We start from the raw sequence: 21758 nt of genomic DNA, 5'->3' as shown, positions 1-21758 counted from the left end.
TGATAGTAATATTGCTAAGTTGGGAGCTATCTTAGAAAATCTGATGTTGGTAAGGAATACTATGAAAAATTATATGCCAACAAATTGGACAACTTAGAAGAAATGGACAAATTCCTAAACACACACTCACTACCAAAATTCACACGGGAAGAAATAGAAAACCTGACCAGACCCATAACGAGTGAAGAAATTGAATCAGTGATCAAAAATCTCCCAACAAATAAGAGCCCTGGACCTGATGGTTTCCCTGGGGAATTCTACCAGACATTTAAAACAGAATTAATCCCAATTCTTCTCAAGCTATTCCAAAAAATAGAAGTCGAAGGAAAACTCCCGGACTCATTTTATGAAGCCAGCATCACTCTGATTCCCAAGCCAGACAGAGATCCAACAAAAAAAGAGAACTATAGGCCAATATCCTTGATGAATACGGATGCAAAAATTCTCAACAAGATCCTTGCAAATCGAATCCAGCAGCATATCAAAAGAATCATCCACCAAGATCAAGTGGGATTCATTCCTGGGTTACAGGGCTGGTTCAACATTCGCAAATCAATCAATGTGATCCATCATATCAATAAAAGAAAAGATAAAAACCATATGATCCTGTCAATAGATGCAGAAAAAGCATTTGACAAAATACAGCATCCCTTCTTAATAAAGACTCTCGAGAAAGTTGGGATAGAAGGAACCTACTTAAACATCATCAAAGCCATCTATGAGAAGCCTTCAGCTAACATCATCCTCAACGGGGAAAAACTGAGAGCTTTCCCCCTGAGATCAGGAACACGACAGGGATGTCCACTCTCACCACTGTTGTTTAACATAGTGCTGGAAGTCCTAGCATCAGCCATCAGACAACAAAAGGAAATCAAAGGCATCAGAATTGGCAAAGAGGAAGTCAAACTTTCACTCTTCGCAGATGACATGATACTCTACATAGAAAACCCGACAGACTCCACCAGAAGCCTACTAGAACTGATCCAAGAATTCAGCCAAGTTGCAGGGTACAAAATCAACGTACAGAAATCGGTTGCATTTTTATACACCAATAATGAAGCAACAGAAAGAGAAATCAAGAAACTGATCCCATTCACAATTGCACAAAAAACCATAAAATACCTCGGAATAAACCTAACCAAGGATACAAGAGATCTGTATGATGAAAACTATAGAAAACTTATGAAGGAAATTGAAGAAGACACAAAGAAATGGAAAAACATTCCATGCTCATGGATAGGAAGAATAAATATAGTTAAGATGTCATTACTACCTAAAGCACTCTACACATTCAATGCAATTCCAATCAAAATTGCACCAGCATACTTCTCAAAACTAGAACAAACTATCCAAAAATTTGTATGGAACCACAAAAGACCCCGAATAGCCAAAGTAATACTGAAAAATAAAACCAAAACGGGAGGTATCACCATCCCAGACTTCAGCCTCTACTACAAAGCTGTCATCCTCAAGACAGTATGGTATTGGCACAAAAACAGACACATAGACCAATGGAACAGAATTGAGAACTCAGAAGTGGACCCAAAAGTATACAGCCAACTGATCTTTGACAAAGCAGGAAAGAATATCCAATGGAAAAAAGACAGCCTTTTTAACAGATGGTGTTGGGAGAACTGGACAGCAACATGCAGAAGAATGAAACTAGATCATTTTCTCACACCATGCACAAAAATCAACTCAAAATGGATAAAGGACCTGAACTTGAGACAGGAAACTATCAACACCCTAGAGGAGAAAGCAGGAAACAACCTCCTTGACCTCCACCGCAGCAACCTAAAATTGGAATCCCTTAACTTTTTATAGCTGCCCTTCTTTATTTTTCTAATGCATTTATCACCTATTAATTTAATCACCTAATTTATCACCTATTAATACCATATATATTTCATACTCAGATCTATTTTCTCTATTCCCCACAGAAGGTACACTCCCTATATGCAGAAATTTTTGTCTCAGTGTTCTTTGCTTTATCTCTAGTACCTAGGACAACACCTGGTCATAATGCATACTTAACTAAATATTTGTTGAGTGAACAAATGAATGAATAAATGAACTGCCAGTCTTGGCTCTTTTACTAGGCTTTATTTTATCCCTCAATGTAGATGTGCTCTGTATAAAGGAAAACTGTTCCTACTTTTATAATAACATCTTTTCCTCACTTTTAAAGTTTTTACTATCATTTTATTATACCATACAGTTCACCTACTTACAGTATGTACTTCATTGATTTTTCAGTATATTCAGAGTTGTGCAGCCATCACCATAGTCCATTTTAGAACATTTCCTTCACCCCAGAAGAAATCCTATAGGTCAGTAGTGGTGATTCCCCATTCCCTACCCCTTAACCTTCTCCCTCTCTAGTCCTAGGTAACCACGAATCTAATTTTTTCTCTATAGATTTACCTATTTTGGACATTTCCTATAAATGGAATCATATGGTGTGGTCTTTTGTGACTTGCTTCTTTCCCTTAGCATGTTTCAGAGTGTATTTTGTAGCATATGAGTACTTTATTCCCTTTCATGGCTGAATAATATTCCATTGTGTGGATATATCACATTTTGTTCATTCATTAGTTGATGACCGTTTGGAAAGTGTTTGTATGGACATATGTTTTCAGTTTTGGGGGTGTATACTACTAGTGGAATTGCTGGGTCATATGAAATCTCTTTTTTAAGAAACTGCTAAACCTTTTTTTTTAAAGCAGCTATACCATTTAAAAATCCCTAAGGAAGTCCATTACAGTTCCAGTTTCTCTAAGTCCTATTATCTGTCCTTTTGATTGTAGACACCCCATGGGTATAAAGTGGTATCTCTTTGTGACTTTGATTTGCATTTTCCTGATGGTTAATGATGTTAAGTATCTTTTCATGTGCTTATTGGCCATTTGGTAGGTCTTTTTTGGAGTAATGTCTGTTCAGATGCTTTGCTCATTTTTAAATTCAGTTGATTGTCTTTTTTCTTTATGTATTCTGGAAACTAGGTCCTTATCAGATTATATATTTGCAAATATTTTCTCCCATTGTGTGCAATATCTTTCTCTTTCATGATAGCATTCTTTGAAGCACAAAAGTTTTTAATTTTGATGAAATTCAATTTATGTATTTTTGTATGGCTACAATAATGCTTTTGCTATCGTATCTAAGAAAACATTGCTTAATCCAAGATCAGGATTTATACCTATAGTTTCTTCTAGAGTTTTATAGTGCTAGCTCTTAAATTTAGATCCCCTTTAATTTTTGTATGGGATCTGAGGTAGGGGTCGAGTTTCATTCTTTTGCATGTGGATATCCTCTTTTTGCAGTGCCATTTATTAAAGACTGTTGTTTAACAAATTCTTCCTCCCCATTGAATTGTTTTAGCATCCCAAAATCAGTTGACTTTAAATTTAGAATTTATTTCTGGACTCTTCTGTTCCATTCATTATAATTTCTTATACATTGCTATCAGTAGTCTCTTAGGCAGATGGTTTCTTTTGAGTTCTATTCATCTTGCCTCAGCTGTGTTCTTATTAGCTAGAAACCTTGTCGTAATAGTTCTGGAAGATTGTTTACTTGGGAAAAGCTTTCAGGAAAGACAAATTTTAAAGCTTCTTAATTACCTACTTGATGTTTTCTTTCTTTGCCTTTGTGGAGTTGTAAAGCTCAATATTTGTAATCATGATTTCCTTTCTCTATCTTTAGTCTTCTTGGCTCTCCTCATAGCTGTCCACTTTGAATTCCTGTTTTCCTCCTAGGGACCTTTTTTAAGCCTCCATGGAATTTGAAAGCAAGGTTAAGTGAGTTACATACATTTACATGGCATAATCTGGAATTTCAGTGCTGCATGGATTTATAATAAAACCCTGTTCTGTTCAAGTATATCCATAGTTGACCAGCATTCTGGCATGTGGCCTGAAGGTAATGAGGCCAGCTGGCACTCTTCCTGTGGCTCGAATGCCATGCTGGACCACACAGGTACCTTTGCATCCCAGGCTATTAATTTTACAAGTTGAACCTCTAATCTTAGAAACTAGAAACTCTTTTGGTAGAGCAGAAAAGCAGAAAATCAGTTCTAATTGATGCAATGTGAAGATTGCCAGGAATAGAGTATAGGCAGTTCAAATGTATCTGCTTTTCCCAGTCATTCAGCCAGGTCTTAGTGAAGCCCTATCTAGGCATGTATTCTCTTAAACTCCTAAAACATAGATTTAATTATCCTTTAAGTGCCTATGGCATATAGATACTAACCCATGTAATCACTCTCAAAATATCACTTTTCTATTGGTATAACAGTTACCATGCTCTAGTTCTTTCAGATTTCATTTGGGTGATAATTTCTTCAGAATTGTAAGGTAGAATAATCAGGGATGCTATTCTTGCAGTGGTACCCATTTAATTAACACACATTTGTATCCGTCATCCTGCATGTGGGGTATTCTCTCATCAGTCTGTTGTCACCCTCAGCAGCGCAGTTGTTTGGCCAAGTATTTATATGTAAATCACTTACTTTTGTGATTGTCTTAGGGTCATCTAAGTTTTCTTCCATACAGGCTATCCATGATTGAACTTAGCCAAACATGCTAACAATCACAAACTTATTTATCCCTTTATTCAGTAAATGTTGGTTGAAAACCTCCTGTTAGCCCATATGCTATGATTGCTGACAATAGATACAAAAGTGAGGACTTAAAAGCCTTTTCTGTCCATAGACTAGGCATCATAAAATGATGTTGCTTTAGCTCTATGATTATATCAATGGATTTTTCTTACATAACACATGGTACTTTGACAAAATGTAATAGTCACCTATCCATTAAAACTAACAGAAAGCCTTAAGTGCCTACTATGCACTAAGGGTGTTTGACTTGTGAAGATGAGGAACAGTTTCTGTGAGGATGCAGCAGTTAAGTCAGCAAGGCTAAAGGACTATAGAAAATCATTCCAGGTCGAGAGAGCAATATATGCCCAAGGAACCAAAGAAGGCTGATATGGCAAGAAACCTGTGCACAGGTACAAAACAAGACTTAGGCGGGACCAGGTACTTAAAGACCTGTGGTCTGTGTTGACAACTTTACCCTCGTGTGCTATGAGTAGAAAAAAACCACTGACATCTTTGAACCGAAAAGCACCTTTTACCCAGCCTGTGAGCTAAATCTTCATGAAACGGATTAGCTCTTGCCCAGATTTGATTTCTAGATACAAGTGTTAAATTTTTGAAGCTCTGTCTTATTTAGGTTAGGGCTTCTTCAACTTTAGTGTGCTTAAGACTTCCCTGGAGGATTTGTTAAAGCAGATTTTTGGATCTCCACTTCCAGAGAGTCTGTAAGTCTGGATGGTGTTCAAGAATTTGAATTGCTGTTAAATTCCCAGAAGATGCTGGTGCTGCTGGTCTTGGCCATGGACTAGATTTTAGTTACTTAGAGCCACAAAATTAATTCACTTCTCTTTTGTCATTGTTTTCCTTGTGTGTAACTAGCAAAGGATAAATTTTTTGGTTATATAATAATGAAAAATTTTTTGTTTTCAGGAGCTATCTTTTGTAAAAGTCATTTTATATCTATAAATTATACTTATCTGTGTAACTTCTATATATATGATACAGGACTCAATGAGGTGATGTGGTAGCAATATTGCAGAGACCGAGCCCCAGAAATCAAGATACTTAAAATCATAAGGAAATCATGATTAACAAAAACGTGTAAAAAGTTATTAGTACTGCCTTGACAGCTGTTGAGATTTAAAATTTAGAACAGTATGATTTGGGATTTGGAAACAGTTGGTGTTTCAGTAAGAGGAAATGTATGTATTATTGAATCTGTTTTTTTGTTTTTGTTTTTCTAGATCTAATTACTTGTTTAGACACTGCATCCAGTTTTTCGGAACCTGAGTTCAGGTATGACTATATTTGTAACCTTTTTCCCCTTAATTGTTATTCTCATCTGCTTCATCATTATTCTTTATACACTTAAGATAAAGTACATTAATGTATGTGTCACACACGTGACACATAATCATTGTTCTAACATCTCAGTAAATTAGAGCTTATTTAAAGCCCTTGAGTTGCCATGTTTATATTTTGCTTTAGTTGTAGCATTTGGATCTTCTTTACAATAAAAGTATAATCTTAATATACTTTAAAAGTAGGACTAGTTGCTTCTCAGAATCTGGCAAAACTGCTAATGAATTTAGAGGAGTTACTTATCTTTTCTCAAAAAGGAGAAGAGAATAATTTTGGCTATGACCGAATTCTTCAGTGTTCTTGCCCAGGGAGCATTTCTACTACTGTTTCCCTGCTTTCTTTCCTTGTCTCGTCTTGACTGGGATTAACCTTTGCTGACTTTTATTCCAACACTCATATTGCTGCCAAATTACATTCTAAAATACATGTCTTACCATTCCCCTACTTTAAAATCTTTAAGAGTGCCTTCTTATGGCAGATGTCATCCAGATTCCTTAGCCTGGTTTCAGAATCTTCACAAGTAGTTCTTGGGCCAATTTTCTAGTCTCATTTTATGTACTTATATTGAAACGGCTCTGGAGTCTTTACACTGCTCTGAGCTCTCCGAACCTTTGCCTAGAATTGCTTTACTCCTCTCTGCCTGGCAAATCTATTCCCATCTTCTAAGAGCTATGTCGCTAACCTCTCCCCAACTTGCCACTCCCCAAAGAACAACCTTTATTTTATCTTCCAGGATAGTTCTGTGTGGGATGGGTGTCCTCTTCAGCACTTATGGAGGGATCCTGGTCAGCAGAGGTGGCTCTGGCACCAATGTGGCACCCAGGGCTGCCTGAGTGTCTCGTAGCCTCTCCTCGCAGCTCTGTCATCGCCACCCAAATGCAAACTGCCATTCTCTCTTGCCTGGACTGTGGCCCTACCAGCCTAACGATGTTTCAGCTTCCACTCATGGTTCCTTAAGTCTCTTTCTTCTTAGGAGCCAGAATAATCTTTTTCAGAAATATGAATCAGATTATGTGTATAAACTGTCAAAATCCTTCATTGACTTCCCATTTATACTTAGAAATATATTCCAGACTCTTCACCGTGGCTCGCAAGGCTTCTTCATGATCTGGCTACCTCTCCAGTCTTCTCTCAAACTAATGTTACCTTTTAGTTTTGCAGTGCCTGCTATACTCTGCCTGTACTGGTCGTCTTCCATTGATGACACACACAGGCTACCTTGCCTCATGGGCCTGCTGTTCCTGTCCACGAGGGTGTGTTTCCCTCCCTTTGCTGAGGCTTCACTTCCTTAGAGCCCCGTTTCCTGACTGAGGCAATGCAGAGCCCCATGTAAGAACTTTAGACTCAGGAGCCCATCCACCAGTTACCAGTCGTGGAACCTGGCACACTGTGTCTCAGTTGCTTCATCTGTAAAAAGAGGATGATAATGATACCTACCATTAGGGTTCTTGTGTGGGTTACCTGAGGTACTCAGAAGGCTGTCTGGTACATAGTAAATTTACTGAATATTTGTATGACTTTGTACTCTGCTAAGTTTGCTTCTTCCTACTTACTTCATGGAGTGTCTTTTCTTCATAGCAGAATCATAATCTAATTAATTACTCATTTAAGTATCAGTTTAATGTCCTTCCCCCAACTTCTGGAGCGTAGACCCAGTGAAAACAGGGTCATATTTATTTGTCTGATGTTTGTAAACCCAGTACTTAGCACAACCCAGCACTTAACAGACAACATAATAGACATTCGGGCAAATGTGTTGTGTGGGTAGGTGGTCGGTGAAGGAGTGAAAAAATGAATGAATTCCAAACATTTTTAAGTCAACTTAAATTTGATCCATAGAAGGTTGGTAAAATAAATTGTGGTTTATTCACAAAATAGAATAGCTTGTGACTATTAAATTCATATTAAATATGAATAGATCATATAGTAAAAATATGTGTACCATTCATTCTGAGGTAAAATAAAGCAGTAGATAGAATATGATACAATCATTGTAAATACGTGGGGAAAATGTTTTCTATGGATAGATGAAATGAAGTCTGATAGGGCCTTTTAGAAGTGGTGCTTCTCTCAGGGTAGTGCGCCGAAAAATGAATATGTCGTTGTTGGATTTTTCCCCCAGAAAGTACACTGCATACCCTTTAATTTGTTTTTATTTCACAGTAAGTACTGCCCAGCTGGTTGTCTGCTTCCTTTTGCTGAGATTTCTGGAACAATCCCTCACGGATACAGAGATGTAAGTCTGAGTAACACAGACTTCTGTTAACATTGTGATTTAACTTTATTGTTTTTTAAACTCCAGAATAGGTTGATGTGTACTGATTGTGTATCTTTAACCTTAATTTATTTTTGAGGGATTATTTCTTTTTAGTATTATGTAATGTTTCATTTTTGTAATACAAGTCTGTCCTATGTTATTACATCACTAATCCTATATTTACTGAGAAAACTGCCCAGGTCGACTTACTTCTTGAGGAAGCATGTGTGTCTTGTTTATAAATTACCCAGAGAAAATTAAATACTAATCTTTTATTTTTCCTTTCCTCAAGTCTTCACCATTGTGCATGGCTGGTGTGCACGCAGGAGTAGTGTCCAACATTTTGGGTGGCCAAATCAGTGTTGTAATTAGTAAAGGTATCCCCTATTATGAGAGTTCTTTGGCCAACAACGTCACATCTGTGGTGTAAGTATATGCGTTAATGACAGTATGCGGGTTGGGCAGGGGCAGGATAGTAACTAGTTAGACCTCAGCAGCATCGCTGTTAATGATGTTCATGGAATCACATCTGTGGGTTGAGCACTCCTGTTTTTGTGTGCTCCTTGAGTGGACTGAAGAGTACAAGCCAGGTCTCACTACTCTCTCACTACTATCACAAAGGCAGTCATTTAGAAGGATGATTTGTACTTTCCTCAGTGTGTAAATAATGTCCACAGTAAGGGTCTAAAAGTCTGTGGCCAAATTTTTATTTCATTTTAAAGATTGGAAGGCATAAGGACTGTTTCTTACATCCTGTGTGACCCAGGATGGACTGAGATAACTGAAATACTTTTGAGATAAATTAAATTTTGACATAAATCAGAAGTAGTATTATGAATCCTCCTCTCATCCAAAGAGAATATTTTAAGAGTGTAATTTATGGTCACCACAGTGATCTGTTTTATGAAACATAGACTAGACATCAAAAGCAGGAAAAGTTCAAACATTAAGTAGAAATGTAATACTTGGGATCTGTTTTTGTAAATCTTGCCTCTTAGATGGGCTCAGTCCTGTAGGTCATACTAAGCCTAATTGAAACAAGCTTCTCTTCAGAGGTCCTAGGCCAGTTTTCATTCAGAAGATGAGAGCATGATCCATGTTCATGATGGTATAATACAGGAGTCAGTAGATTTCTTCCATAAAGGACCAGCGAGCACATATATTGGCCTTTATGGGCCACGTGGCCCTGTCACTCTTTTTCGTTCATTGAAAGCTTTTTAAACATATGGAAACCATTCTTAGCTCACCGGCCATACAAAACAGGCCCTGTATGAGCTATCATTTGCCCGTCCCTGATATGGAGTTAGCTACCTTTCCTTCTCCTGGTTTCTTCTAGATGATTTTATGCAGACTCTTTCATTCCTTTCCCCTCTTCTACCTTTAGAAATAATATTTTTTGTCAGTTCTCTTCCTTTCATACCTTAAAAAACAGTAAGGACAGGTTGCATCCACTTGGAATAATGGTTTGAATGTTGTGCTGAAGTCAGGAGCATACACTGATGATTTTATCCCACCCCCGGTTCTTTAGAGTCCTCGGCAAACTAGTTACGTGCCCCCCGCCCTCATTGTCCCCTCTGCCCTTGCCTGTTGCTTTGAAATCCAGATGTGGTGCTACATTTGTAGCTGAAACTGGTTCTGAGCTATGCTTATTCCTATAACAAATACAAGCTCTCTTACTTGTAGCCAGCTTTTTTTTTTTTTTTTTTTTTTTTTTTGTCTGTTTTTTTTTTTTTTTTTTTTTTTGTCTGTTTACCCCAGGAAACTTGAGCCTCATACTCTGAGAGTTACAATGTACTTGCAACAAAAGCAAATAACACAGAAAAGTTTGAGGAATAAGTTTATTTCCATGAAAGATAAATAAAACAAGTACATGGGCTTAAAGGCTACATGGGCATACTTCCTCACTTCATGTATGATACTTGTAGAGAAAATTGTTTATGCTGATTTCAGAAGTTGTTTTGCTTTGAAATGAGACTTGTTTGGCTAAGAACAGTATCAGTTGTCTAATACGTGGCCATAGAATAGCCTTAGTTCTTTATATAGTAAAATAAAAACAAAAGAAAAAGTGTTACTAAGACAAATAGGGGGAAGTCAATGTATGAGTGTCACCAAGGAAAACCTTTCTCTCTTTCAGGGGACACTTATCTACAAGTCTTTTTACATTTAAGACAAGTGGTAAGCCTTTCATGGACTTTGTAACTTACTATAATTTGTGTAATTGTTAACATTTCTTAAACACTGTCATGCCATATGCCAATTGGCTTTTTTGTTTTTTGCACTTTCTCTTATGTCACACTAATATGATGAATGAAATAAACTGGAGGTTTTATATTATTGGGAAGTGGTCCTGTAAGCAAGGGAAGTTCCTTAAGAAAGGTGATTTTTTTAAAAAAATATGTCTGATGAAGTAATTAATTCAACAGAATATATTTATGAGCACCTTTATTTTTCAGGCAGTGTTCTGGTGAGCAGAATAAACAAAACCCTCCTTTCTTGGTACCTCAATACTGGTATTGAGAGATTGACGGGAAACAGTGGATAAAGAAATTACTGCATGTATAGTGTACTCTTTATAATATTCTAGAAAATGTAGAAAAATAAAAGAGGATAGGCAATGCAGGTGGGACTGGTTTGGAGTTTTAAGTGGAGTCAGGGTAGGGCTCATGGAGAAAGTGACATGTGAGCAAATAGCCCCCTAAAGGCAGTAGGGAGGGAGTCATCCACATGCCTGGAGACAGTGTCCCAGAAAGAGGATAACGTATTGCTGTTAAACTGATGGCTGTTGCTTGTGAATAAACATGTCTGTACATTTCCTGACAAGAAACAGACATTCGCCTACTTTTGAAATTATCATTATCATATCATAGTATATCATTATCATAGTATGTATTAATCACATGTGCAGTAGAAAGTTTCCAGTGAGCAAATTTGTAGAGATTTTGAATTTATATCTGGAAACCACATTGTTGTCCTTGTCATTTCAGGCTGTTATGGCACACTGGGGATGGAATCTGGGGTCATTGCCGATCCTCAGATAACAGCATCGTCTGTGCTGGAGTGGACCGACCACACAGGCCGGGAGAACATCTGGAAGCCTGAGAAAGCCCGGCTGAAGCAACCTGGACCTCCCTGGGCTGCTTTTGCCACTGACGAGTATCAGTGGTTACAGATAGATCTGAATAAAGAAAAGAAGATAACAGGTTGAGAGACATACTTTTCTAGAAGGATTTCTAGTTCTGATTTTATTCGGAAACGTGATGACATCAAAGATTTTTCATAGAAAATTAGGTCACTGCAAATGTAATTGTATGGTGTTAAAATATTACTGAAGGTGGTTTTATAAAACATGGCAGAGGAGGGGGGTTGGTATTTGATTTTTATTAACTTTTCTTTTTCATTGTAATAAGATTCTTTTAAGGTACTGTTTCACTTAAGTGATCTTGACATCTCTTATAGTCATTAAAAGGAATTTATGTTCAAAGAGTTAATTTTAAGTGCTATAAGTAATATTCTGCATGTGCTGAATACAAATTTATTTGGAGCAGTTTATTAAATGGTCAGAATAATTAATTAGAATTGAGTTAGGTAATTTTTGTTAAAGATTTATTTTGATTTGGTTCTTATAAGAAGAACCATTTTAATCTATTCATTCCCAGAGGGTCGCTGTTACTTGGTAGGTGAGATATATTTTACAGTGATGTGAACACAAGCTGACAGAATAGTCCTTTCCTTATGTGGGCCCATAATTCATGTATCTCTACAAGGGAACAAAGCCAAAGGTTTATTTGCTATATTATAACGAAACCTAGCCCTTAGAGACGATAATGTGCTTTTGACAAATATGTTTGGATGGTACATTTTAGGTGTTTTTGCTTCAGTGCTGAACAACTTCAAGGATCAGACTGTGTACACTAATGAGAGCCATTCTGTGTTCCTTAGGCATTGTAACCACTGGCACCACTATGGTGGAGCACAATTACTATGTGTCAGCCTACAGAATCCTCTACAGCGATGATGGACAGAGGTGGACGGTGTACAGAGAGCCTGGTGTGGAGCAGGATAAGGTAAGATGATTATCACAATTTTATTTTAAAAATGGACCTTTGCTAAAAGCACAGGAGCTCTTCTGTGTGGTATTAAAGTTAGCTATCATTTGACCTTTGCTCTTTTCTGGTTATTTTAGGTTTGTTAGTTATTAGCCTTACTCTTCTAACTATGGTTAGGAAATTCTTTGTGGTTCTAGGTCCCTTTTAATGATTATAAGGGTAAGTACTTTCCTGATTTTTTTGACTACATTTTTAACTCAATTGTTTAGATACTTTATGAAGAAATTCTAAAAAGGAGGACTGCCTGGCTGACTCAGTTGATAGAGCATGTGACTCGATCTCAGGATCATGAGTTCAAACCCCACATTGGGCCTAGAGCCTATATGAATGAATGGGTGGATGGATGGATGGATAGATGGCTTTGAGTAAGTGGTGGTAACTTACCAAAAAATAAAAAATAAATCCTAAAAATGAACTTGTAATTTCTTGAGATTTTCATATTGATCCATAGAATGATGGAGAGCTTAATTTTGTTCCCAGATTTCTTTTCTGTAGGCAAGGGGGACAAAAGACAAAAGCTAAAGGTAAAAGTGTATTATAGTGTAAGATATAGATTTAGAAGGTCATTTTAAGATCCCCTCCCCAACATTTGTCTAGGAAACTTCTATTTTTTTCCTACCCAAAGAATTTCCTTAACTTCTGTGGTAATTATGAAATTGTTGTTTTAGTTAGTAGACAGTGATAATGCAGAAATGGTCCAGAGCAGATATTAAGGGGTGGGGAGTGGGCAGAAGTATCTGCTGGCTCATGATCCACCATAAGGATCTTGTAACTGGGAGAATCCTTGTGCTCAAGGCAGGTAGATTTCTTATCATCTAGAATTGAAATTATAAGCACAAATATTTTTAGTGAAACTTCCCTGAGTTATATGATGCTGTCAGTTCTCTGTCAAATGTATAGATTTGCTAATCATCTTCAGTTACCTCTTTTCTTATCTCTCTATTCCAAAAACTCCAGGGGCTTCCTATTATCTGTCATATGGATCTAAATTCTTCTGTTATTATTCAAGGCCTTCTTCTCTCTCTTCTGTCTTCTGGTATCACATGACCTTCATCTTTGGTGAGGCTCTACCCATTGATGTAAATAAAAGTATTGTCTTTATACCTATCCTCCTTCTGCTTAATAACCCCAAACTTTGCTATTTTTTTTAATTTACTCTGAACATATCTGCACTTATTTGTAGAACATTTATTACACTTGTGGAGTATAGTTAATTTTTTGAAATTATAAGAATTATCCATGCTTCTATTATAAAAACATCTAGTACTATTATGTTTCTGAAAAAGACTTCTTTTTTGCTTCATTTTTGAAAGATAATTTCATTAAGTATAGAATTTTAGGTTGATGTTGTTTTTCCCTCTACTGTTTTCTGGTTTGTATTGTTTCCAGTGACAATTCCTTTGTTCCTCAGTAGTTAGTGTGTCTTTTTATTCCTTAGTTGCTTTTAAGATTTTTCTTTTATCATCTGTTTTAAGCAATTTGATTATGATGTGCCTTTGTGTAGTTGTCTTTGTATTTCTTCTGCTTGGGCTTTTTTGAGCTTCTTGGGTCTGTTGGTTATAATTTGCATCATAGGCCATTTTTTCTCAAAAATGTTGCCTCTCTAATTCTAATTAAATGAATATTATGACTCTTGCAGATGTCTCACAGTTCACTGGTGCTCTACTCATTTTTTTTTTTTTTAATATCTATGTCCTAGTTTGGAAAATTCTATTGTTTTGTCTTCAGGTTCACTGATCTGTTCTGCAACATCTAATCTATTAATCCTTTCCAGTGTATTTATCTATTGTATTTTTACCTCTAGGTTTTTAGTTTTGGGATTTTAAAATTTCTTCCAAGTGTCTCCTGAACATGCTCATGCTTTTTTCCACCTCTAAAACATACGTAGTATATAATAACTCTTTTAATAATGCCCTTATCTGCTAATTCTGTCTACTATGTGTCACATGTGGGTCTTTTTCTTTTTTAAGTTCGTATTTTTTTGGGGTGGGAGGAGGAGGCGTGATCAAGCAGGGAGGGTGTAAGGGAGAGGGAATTAACTCCAAGCAGGTGTCAGGCTCTCAGTGTAGAGTCAGACGTGAGGCTTAATCCCTCAAACTGTGAGATCAAAATCAAGAGTTCGCCCTTAACTGACTGCGTCACCCAGGTGCCCCACATGTAGGTCTTTTTATGTTGATGGATATTATGTAAAATATTTATATGCCTGGTAATTTTTGATTGGTTGTCAGACATTGTGAACATTAACATTGGTGGTAGTGTTTTTTATTACTTAAATATTTTTAGCTTTATTCTGGGATGCAGTCAGTTTACTTGGGAATTATTTAGTCTTTTTAAGGTTTGCATTTTAGTTTTGTTAGGTAGGACCTGAACAGCTTTTAGTTATGATTTTTTCTACTACAGAGACAATAGTGTTCCAAAGACTCAACCCAAAAAACCCCCACCTATTAGTGAGTGGTCTCCACACTATCTGTTGATAATGTGAGCTGTTCCCAAACCTGTGAAGTCTTGAGAATTGTCCTACAAACTCCTTTCCAGTGATTCTTTTCCCATCCACTGATAGTTCCCTTACATGCAACTGAAGACTTAAGGGTAAACTCCCTATAGATCCTAGAACTCTCTCCGTCTCTGCAGTTCTCTTCTCTCCTACATCCTGTCTTGCAAATTCTAGCTGTCCTGGCCTCTCCATCTCTGAGCTCTGTGTCCTCAATTCACTGAGACACCAAGGCTCGCTCCAGGCAGTACTGGCACAATAGAAGGGCTCACCTCATGTATTTCCCTTCTCTCAGGGATTAATGCCCTATGCTGCCTTTTGTCCAGCATTTAAAAACCATTGTTTCATATATTGTGTCTTGATTTTTCAGATGCTTAGGTTTAAAAGTAAATTTAGTCCCTATTAGTGTCCTGGATAGAAGTAGAAGTCTTTACCTTTGAATTATATAAAATACCAATCTTTTGGCTCACTTACATTAGCCCATCTGCTCCCTCATCTACCTCCAACTCCAGAGTAATTGGTATATTCTGTTTTGACACCCTTTCTAAATAAGCATGCACACATGCGTGGTGAGCACATACAGGCTGAGACAGCTTTTGGTTTTGTTTTCAGAAAGTGGGAATGTATATATAACTTCGTAACTTGTTGCTGTTGAATAGTTGCCATATTTCTGTGTGGTAATATCCAGTAAAATTTAAGTTCCTTGAGAGTGGCAATTTTGACTTCCGTTTCCTTTTTTATCCTCATGACACCTTATAGACCTCCCTATACACAGTAGCTTAAAATAAATGGTCAAAGATAATAGCAAATCTTTTTATACTTAGTTTTTATAAAATCTCCCCTTTAAGGTTTTTTTATAAAAATGAAACCGCAGTGTGGAGTAAGATCTCAGTTTTGTTTTATGTCTTAAAATGAGTATTGTTCCTGTTCCACTAACATGATAGATGACAAATAATTGCCTTCATTTTATTTCTGAGGAAATAAATGAGAGAAGAGAACTGTAGAGACAGACTTCTAGGATCTATCAGGAGTTTCCCCTTAAATCTTCAGTTACATGCAAAGAAACTGTCTCCGTATGCTAATTTGGAGACACAACTTCAAACCTTGTAGAAAATGAAGGCTATTAACACATCTTAGAAGTTTACAATCTAATGCTCTGTGAATCAGCCACAAGAAAATAGCTATAATATTTGGACATGACTTGATGGAAGAGCTAAACATTTATTTACTTGCTGTAACAGTAACTGATAAAATAGAAACGACTTTGATTTTAGGCAGATACCAACTTATTAATAGTCTTTAGAAACTAGCCAGGGGATTTAGCTTGAAGGAGCAAGGACTTTTTGCTTAGTAGAGCCCTGTAATTAAGTCAGAAGACAGGGACTCAAGTCACTGCTCGTATCATTGACTGGTTATGGAATCCCTTTACATTCTATGAGCTGCAGCTTTCTGAGTTCTGCCTCTTTCATAGGGTTGTCATGAAGAACATCAGAGTTAATTATATGAAAATACTTTGTAAATAATAGCTCTTCCAATGTTCCATACTAACATTATTTTCTTGAAATGGTTGAGGGAATGGGGTAGTCAGTTGAAATAGTATTTTTATCTAAAAACCATTCATATAATACATACTTTTGTTTTTGTCCACCTAAGATCATTATATTAGGCAGGGAACAGTGCTTCAGAATTACTTTTCTGGTTCAGATAGCAGCACAGAATGAAAGTGGTTAATGTGGGAAGTGTCTTTATGTGGTTTATCCAGTAGGTGGAGGTATATAACTGTTATGTACACCTTCGTGTATGTTCACTTTCTGTCTTTTTTAAAGAAAAATTATGAAAAGCATACAGTAAAGCATTTCATCTAAGACATTGTATGATCAATTACACTTTACTTTGAAAAGAAAATTGATATATTTAAGGAGTTGGTAATTACACTGGAATTACTGATTTATTAATTGAATTATACTATCTCACTGAAATTGAAACCTTCTTCCCAAATTGCCAAGTTAGCATTTTGTTATGTTTAAATCATCTTAAAATCATTTTCGTATTCAATAGTTTTATAAGTTTTTGATGAAGAATGTGCAGTTTCTTAAGTTTGTCCAAATTATGATTCATTTATCTTCTGAGAAATTAATTCTTACTGTTATACTTTACAGATCTCATTTAAGGCCCAGGGCAAAAAAACAAAAACATGTTTCAGTGGAATAATTTAGCCCTGACCTCTTCTGATATAAAGTACCAATTTTTTGTTGTTTTTTATAGATATTTCAAGGAAACAAAGATTATCACCAGGATGTGCGTAATAACTTTTTGCCACCAATTATTGCACGTTTTATTAGAGTGAATCCTACCCAATGGCAGCAGAAAATTGCCATGAAAATGGAACTGCTTGGTTGCCAGTTTATTCCTAAAGGTAAAGCAATAGCATGTTTAAGATATGTTACTTTCACTGGATTAATTTAAAATGGCTTTGCTGTTCTCAGAGAAAATAAGAAATGACAAGGTGAGTGTTTAACTTTTAATTTCATATCTTCTTAAAGAGATTTTAAAAAGAAATAATTATCCTATTAAGAAGTTAGTTATCAGAATGGTTTCCAGGGTTACAAGTGGAAGAAGAGAGAATATCATTGATGAGATAATGTAATGAGATTTTTTTTTCAAGTATAGTCTCAATAAGTTTTTAATTAGGTTAATTAGTCCCATGTAGCATATTACTGTATCACAAACACTGATGATTATAACAGGCAGCTTAGTCCAAATGCCTTTTACTCTGATAAAATTAAAAGTGGAAATGACTTCCCTCACTATTACATAATATTTTAATACCATGTTTACTATTGTATCTTCAGAACCTACCAGAATGCCCCCACGCAATTGGTTCCTCCACAAACATTTCTTAAGTGACTTGAATGAGTAGTCTGTTAAACTGTGATGATATTTCTGTAGCTTTAAAAATCATCCGTCTCTTCAGTTTACTCCTCCCTAAGAAAATTATTTTAAGATAATGTAATTATCTGAAAAAGTGAGAAATCCCAGTAAGTTAGTACATTTAATGTATGGTATATTTATCCTTCTTACATATTACTCTCTGAGATTTAAAATTACTGAGCAGAGATAAGTACTCTAGGAAATGTTGAAGACATTTAAAGTATTGTTTTTAACTATGACTCTCATAAGTGAAATGTATAAACTTGTCTAAACCATTTTTCAAGGTCGTCCTCCAAAACTTACTCAAACTCCACCTCCTCGGAACAGCAATGACTTCAGAAACACTACAGCCTCCCCCAAAATAGCCAAAGGTATGCCTGCATTACATGTGAGAATATGGTGGTCTCTGGATTTGTAGTATAATTTTCCAAAAATATACTAAAAGCCTTATAAAAGAAGTTTGTTTTAATCAAGTTGACATATATAAAAAAATAAAGAGTTTTTGACACTTTTTTCAAGGTCGAGCCCCCAAATTTACTCAGCCATTACAGCCGCGCAGTAGGAATGAGTTTCCTGCACAGACAGAGCAAACAACTGCCACTCCTGATATCCGAAACACCACTGTGACTCCGAGTGTAACCAAAGGTATGCAGGCCCCCAGATTAGCACCCGTTACGTGGTAGCATTTTATTTTGTTAACTTCGATTTTCAGAAACATGTCCAGCTTTTAAACCCTTTGCTTCTTTTCCTCTTAACTGTTTTTTTTAATGTTTTAAAATTTTTATTTATTTCTGAGAGAGAGACAGATTGAGCAGGGGAGGGTCAGAGAGAGAGGAAGACACAGAATCTGAAACAGGCCCCAGACTCTGAGATAGCTGTCAGCACAGAGCCCCACGTGGGCCTCGAACCCACGAACCGTGAGATCATGACCTGAGCCGAAGTCGGACATTTAACCAACTGAGCCACCCAGGCGCCCCATCTTCTTAACTGTTTTTTAAGAATAGTGAAAACGTTTACTCCTTACCTTAGAGAAGAGACTTGATTGCGTTGCTCTGATTTCTCCAGCGCTGTGTAGAATGGTTCTCTAAGGATTTAAAGATGGCTACTGTATTCTAAATCTTCTCTTGTAATATTTCTCCCCACCACAGCCAAACACAAGATGTCTCTATTTCTAGAAATAACTAAAACCATTGTAGGAAACACAATTTTTTCCCTCTCCTTAAATATTAATTTGTTGGAGAGGGAATTTGGTGGTGAAAAGGGGGATGAAAGATAAGTCTTGGTGACTAATGCTTTTTAAAAAGTACTCTGAGTTAACATGTTCATTAAAAAAACTCTGGTCTTTGTTTTGAAAATGTTTTCAATCATAGTTTTTTCAGCTTATAAATGTAGGATTTACTTTCAGATTTTACTAATGATAAATAAGGTATTAACATGTATGAAACAGTACTTTGATTTTAGTAGTTGTTGAAAAACAAAATTTCAGTTGAATTCAGAAAAAACCCATCAGTGTCAGAGGAATTAATTTCAGTTTTGGCAGATAAAGCGTTTTCAGGACCATGAAGAGAAGAGGAAGTAATTCCTTCCAACTAATTTGTGCCACACAGAACTTTATTCATTCTCATTTTCTGAAAATGTGCCCAATGCAGCTAACTTTCTCCCAGCTTTCCACAGGTCACTTTCTTTCAGTTCTTCTAAGGTTTTTTCTAAATAGTCCATGTTCTTTCTCATGTTGCTGGAAAAGCTAAAGAGAAGCAAGACTTCTTAGAGATGAGGTCTGAGTGTCCCACAGAACCTCTTCCCAGTTTGCAGAAGACATCTCTTTGGGCAGAATTCCAAGCCACATGCCTGGATGGATTGCTCATCTTAAAATCTGATTATAGAATCTTAAAATCTCAAGACTAAAAGTGTCCTTAAAGCATTTTCTTCCAGAGCTAGGATTTTTCAAAAGAATAAAAGAGTATGGAGGTTAAAGATTTCTTGTCTCCTTTTCTCTGAGATGGTATTGTGTAGATGTTTTACTATTTTTTTGAACCTAAGCATATTTTTTAAACCTCGGATTAAATTGAACTATATCCACTTGAACCTGACGGCTCTCTCTCCAATTACTTTAGGGATAAAGCACATTTATTTTTCTGAATTCTTAGTGCTTTCTAGCCTGAGCCATGATTCCTGTTTTATGCACTTCTTTTCCATTTTTACATCCAGGCTGAGAGTGATGCTGGAGAAAATCATATCATGATCACATTTGTGCCCCTGTCACTTCCTGAATCCTTCCTCAGGGGGGCCCTCCAGCCAGCGATCATTTTGTTTCTCTGGTTAGCTTTCTTTGTGTCCTCAACAGTCACTCCTCCATAATTTTCAAACCCCTAACCCAGAGATTCTTTAGTTACTCCCAGTTACCTCTTCAACTTTACAAGGAAAGTAGAAGTGATTAGAAGGAAACTCCCTGCCTGTGGAGCCTGCACACTCACCTGTACCCTCTGTCCGCTCTGTTGAAGAAAGGAGTTCCTAGTCCTGCCCAGGGCTGATTGTATCCACCTATCCATGTTCCTATCAACCCAGCCCTTAGAGACCTCAGGCTATAGATTATCCTCTCCTCTCCTGTATTAGCAGCCTCTTTTTCTCTTTTGGGTATATTTCATAAGAGTACATAAGATGCTATGGGTCAGTCTCAACATAGTGTCTGGCGCTTAGCCCCCAACAGGCATCAGCAGCTGCTGCTCTTATCCTCATTGCCGGGACGGGGTTGCCAGATTAGGGAAGAAACTGATGGCTCAACTGACCTGAGGCAGACCATTTTTTGGATCTGAACCCAGAGTTCCTTATTTGTGAAGGGAGATAAGGGGATTAAATGATCTCCTGGTCCCTTCAGGCTCAAGCATTGTTGATTTCTACCCTTTTGAAACACATTGGCTTTTTTATACTTAACACTAATGTTGCCTTCCCCTGTCTATAAATATTTTCCCCATCATGTTGCAATATCATTTTCAATTGCTGGATAATATTTTACTATGAGAAGGACACCATGATGTATTTATTCCCTTTCATGTTGAACATTTGGATTATTTCCAGCTTTCACTCTTTTACAGATACAGAGACAGACCTCCTTTAAAATGCATCTTTGAATGTTGTCTTAACTTTTTTACTAAGAATAAATTCTAGACATGGAGTTGCTAAGTAATTGATTTTTATACATATTCCCCCCAAATGATACAGAAAGTATCAATTTAAAGTTCCAAAGAAATCATCCTTTCCTCATAACCTTTCTTAGCAATTATTCTTACAAATATTTGCCAATTCGATAAACAGAAATAGCATCTCATTCTTGTTTTAACTTTTGATTCTGTGGTTACGAGTGAGGCTAACACACTGAGTAGTCACTTGTGTTTTTCATTGTATTGCTCATTCATCTCTGATTTTTCTGTTGTTTGATTTTGACTTGTAAGTTCTGTAATATATAAACGATAGTAACCCTCTATCACATATTCAGAAATATATTCCTGAGTTTTTCATTGGTCTTTCAGTTTGTCTTGGTGATTTCAAAAGTCACTGTCAAAAATTTTAAGTGTATACAAAGGTGAAGCAAATAGTGTGAGTGAAGGCTTCCGCCATCACCAACGCTTGCCTCACTTCTTAAATATTGTGAATGGTAGTTTTTGAGGCACGAAAGCTTTGACCTGCCCGCGGTCCCGTCCTGACTCCATCTGTGGTGTGTTTGCAGACGTCGCCTTGGCCGCGGTCCTCGTGCCAGTGCTCGTCATGGGGCTCAGCACCCTGGTCCTCGCGGTGGTGTGCGCCTGGCACTGCAGGAGCAGGTCAGTACGCGGCGGGCTCCCTGCGGGGCCGAGGAGGGCTGTTCCAAATGTGAAGTATAAACTAAACCTAGAAGATCAGCTACCATTCACCTTTTTGAGAAGGAAAGCTAAGGTAGTTATTGAAGTAAAAGTACATTTGTTTCTCCTTTTCATAAAAAAGGAGTATGTTCAGTTGCACAGTCATTTACTGAGTACC

The 21758-nt window shown here is 36.8% G+C and overlaps 1 protein-coding gene across 1 annotated transcript in view; it reads left to right on the top strand.

Annotated features, from left to right (window-relative positions):
* DCBLD2 (discoidin, CUB and LCCL domain containing 2) overlaps positions 1-21758 on the top strand; it is an 86315-nt gene that overhangs the window by 56200 nt on the left and 8357 nt on the right. Inside the window, exons 4-13 of the mRNA XM_039221224.1 lie at positions 5842-5893; positions 8123-8195; positions 8509-8642; positions 10351-10391; positions 11201-11416; positions 12156-12280; positions 17079-17229; positions 18029-18115; positions 18264-18389; positions 21469-21562. Coding sequence (XP_039077155.1) covers positions 5842-5893; positions 8123-8195; positions 8509-8642; positions 10351-10391; positions 11201-11416; positions 12156-12280; positions 17079-17229; positions 18029-18115; positions 18264-18389; positions 21469-21562 — 1099 coding nt within the window. The remainder of the gene's footprint in view (positions 1-5841; positions 5894-8122; positions 8196-8508; positions 8643-10350; positions 10392-11200; positions 11417-12155; positions 12281-17078; positions 17230-18028; positions 18116-18263; positions 18390-21468; positions 21563-21758) is intronic.

Source organism: Hyaena hyaena, unplaced genomic scaffold (assembly GCF_003009895.1).
Source record: "Hyaena hyaena isolate Hyena2069 unplaced genomic scaffold, ASM300989v1 scaffold_969, whole genome shotgun sequence".
Lineage (NCBI taxonomy): Eukaryota > Metazoa > Chordata > Mammalia > Carnivora > Hyaenidae > Hyaena > Hyaena hyaena.
The sequence above is the reverse complement of the archived record's forward strand: the minus strand, read 5'-3'. Positions and strand labels throughout refer to the sequence as shown.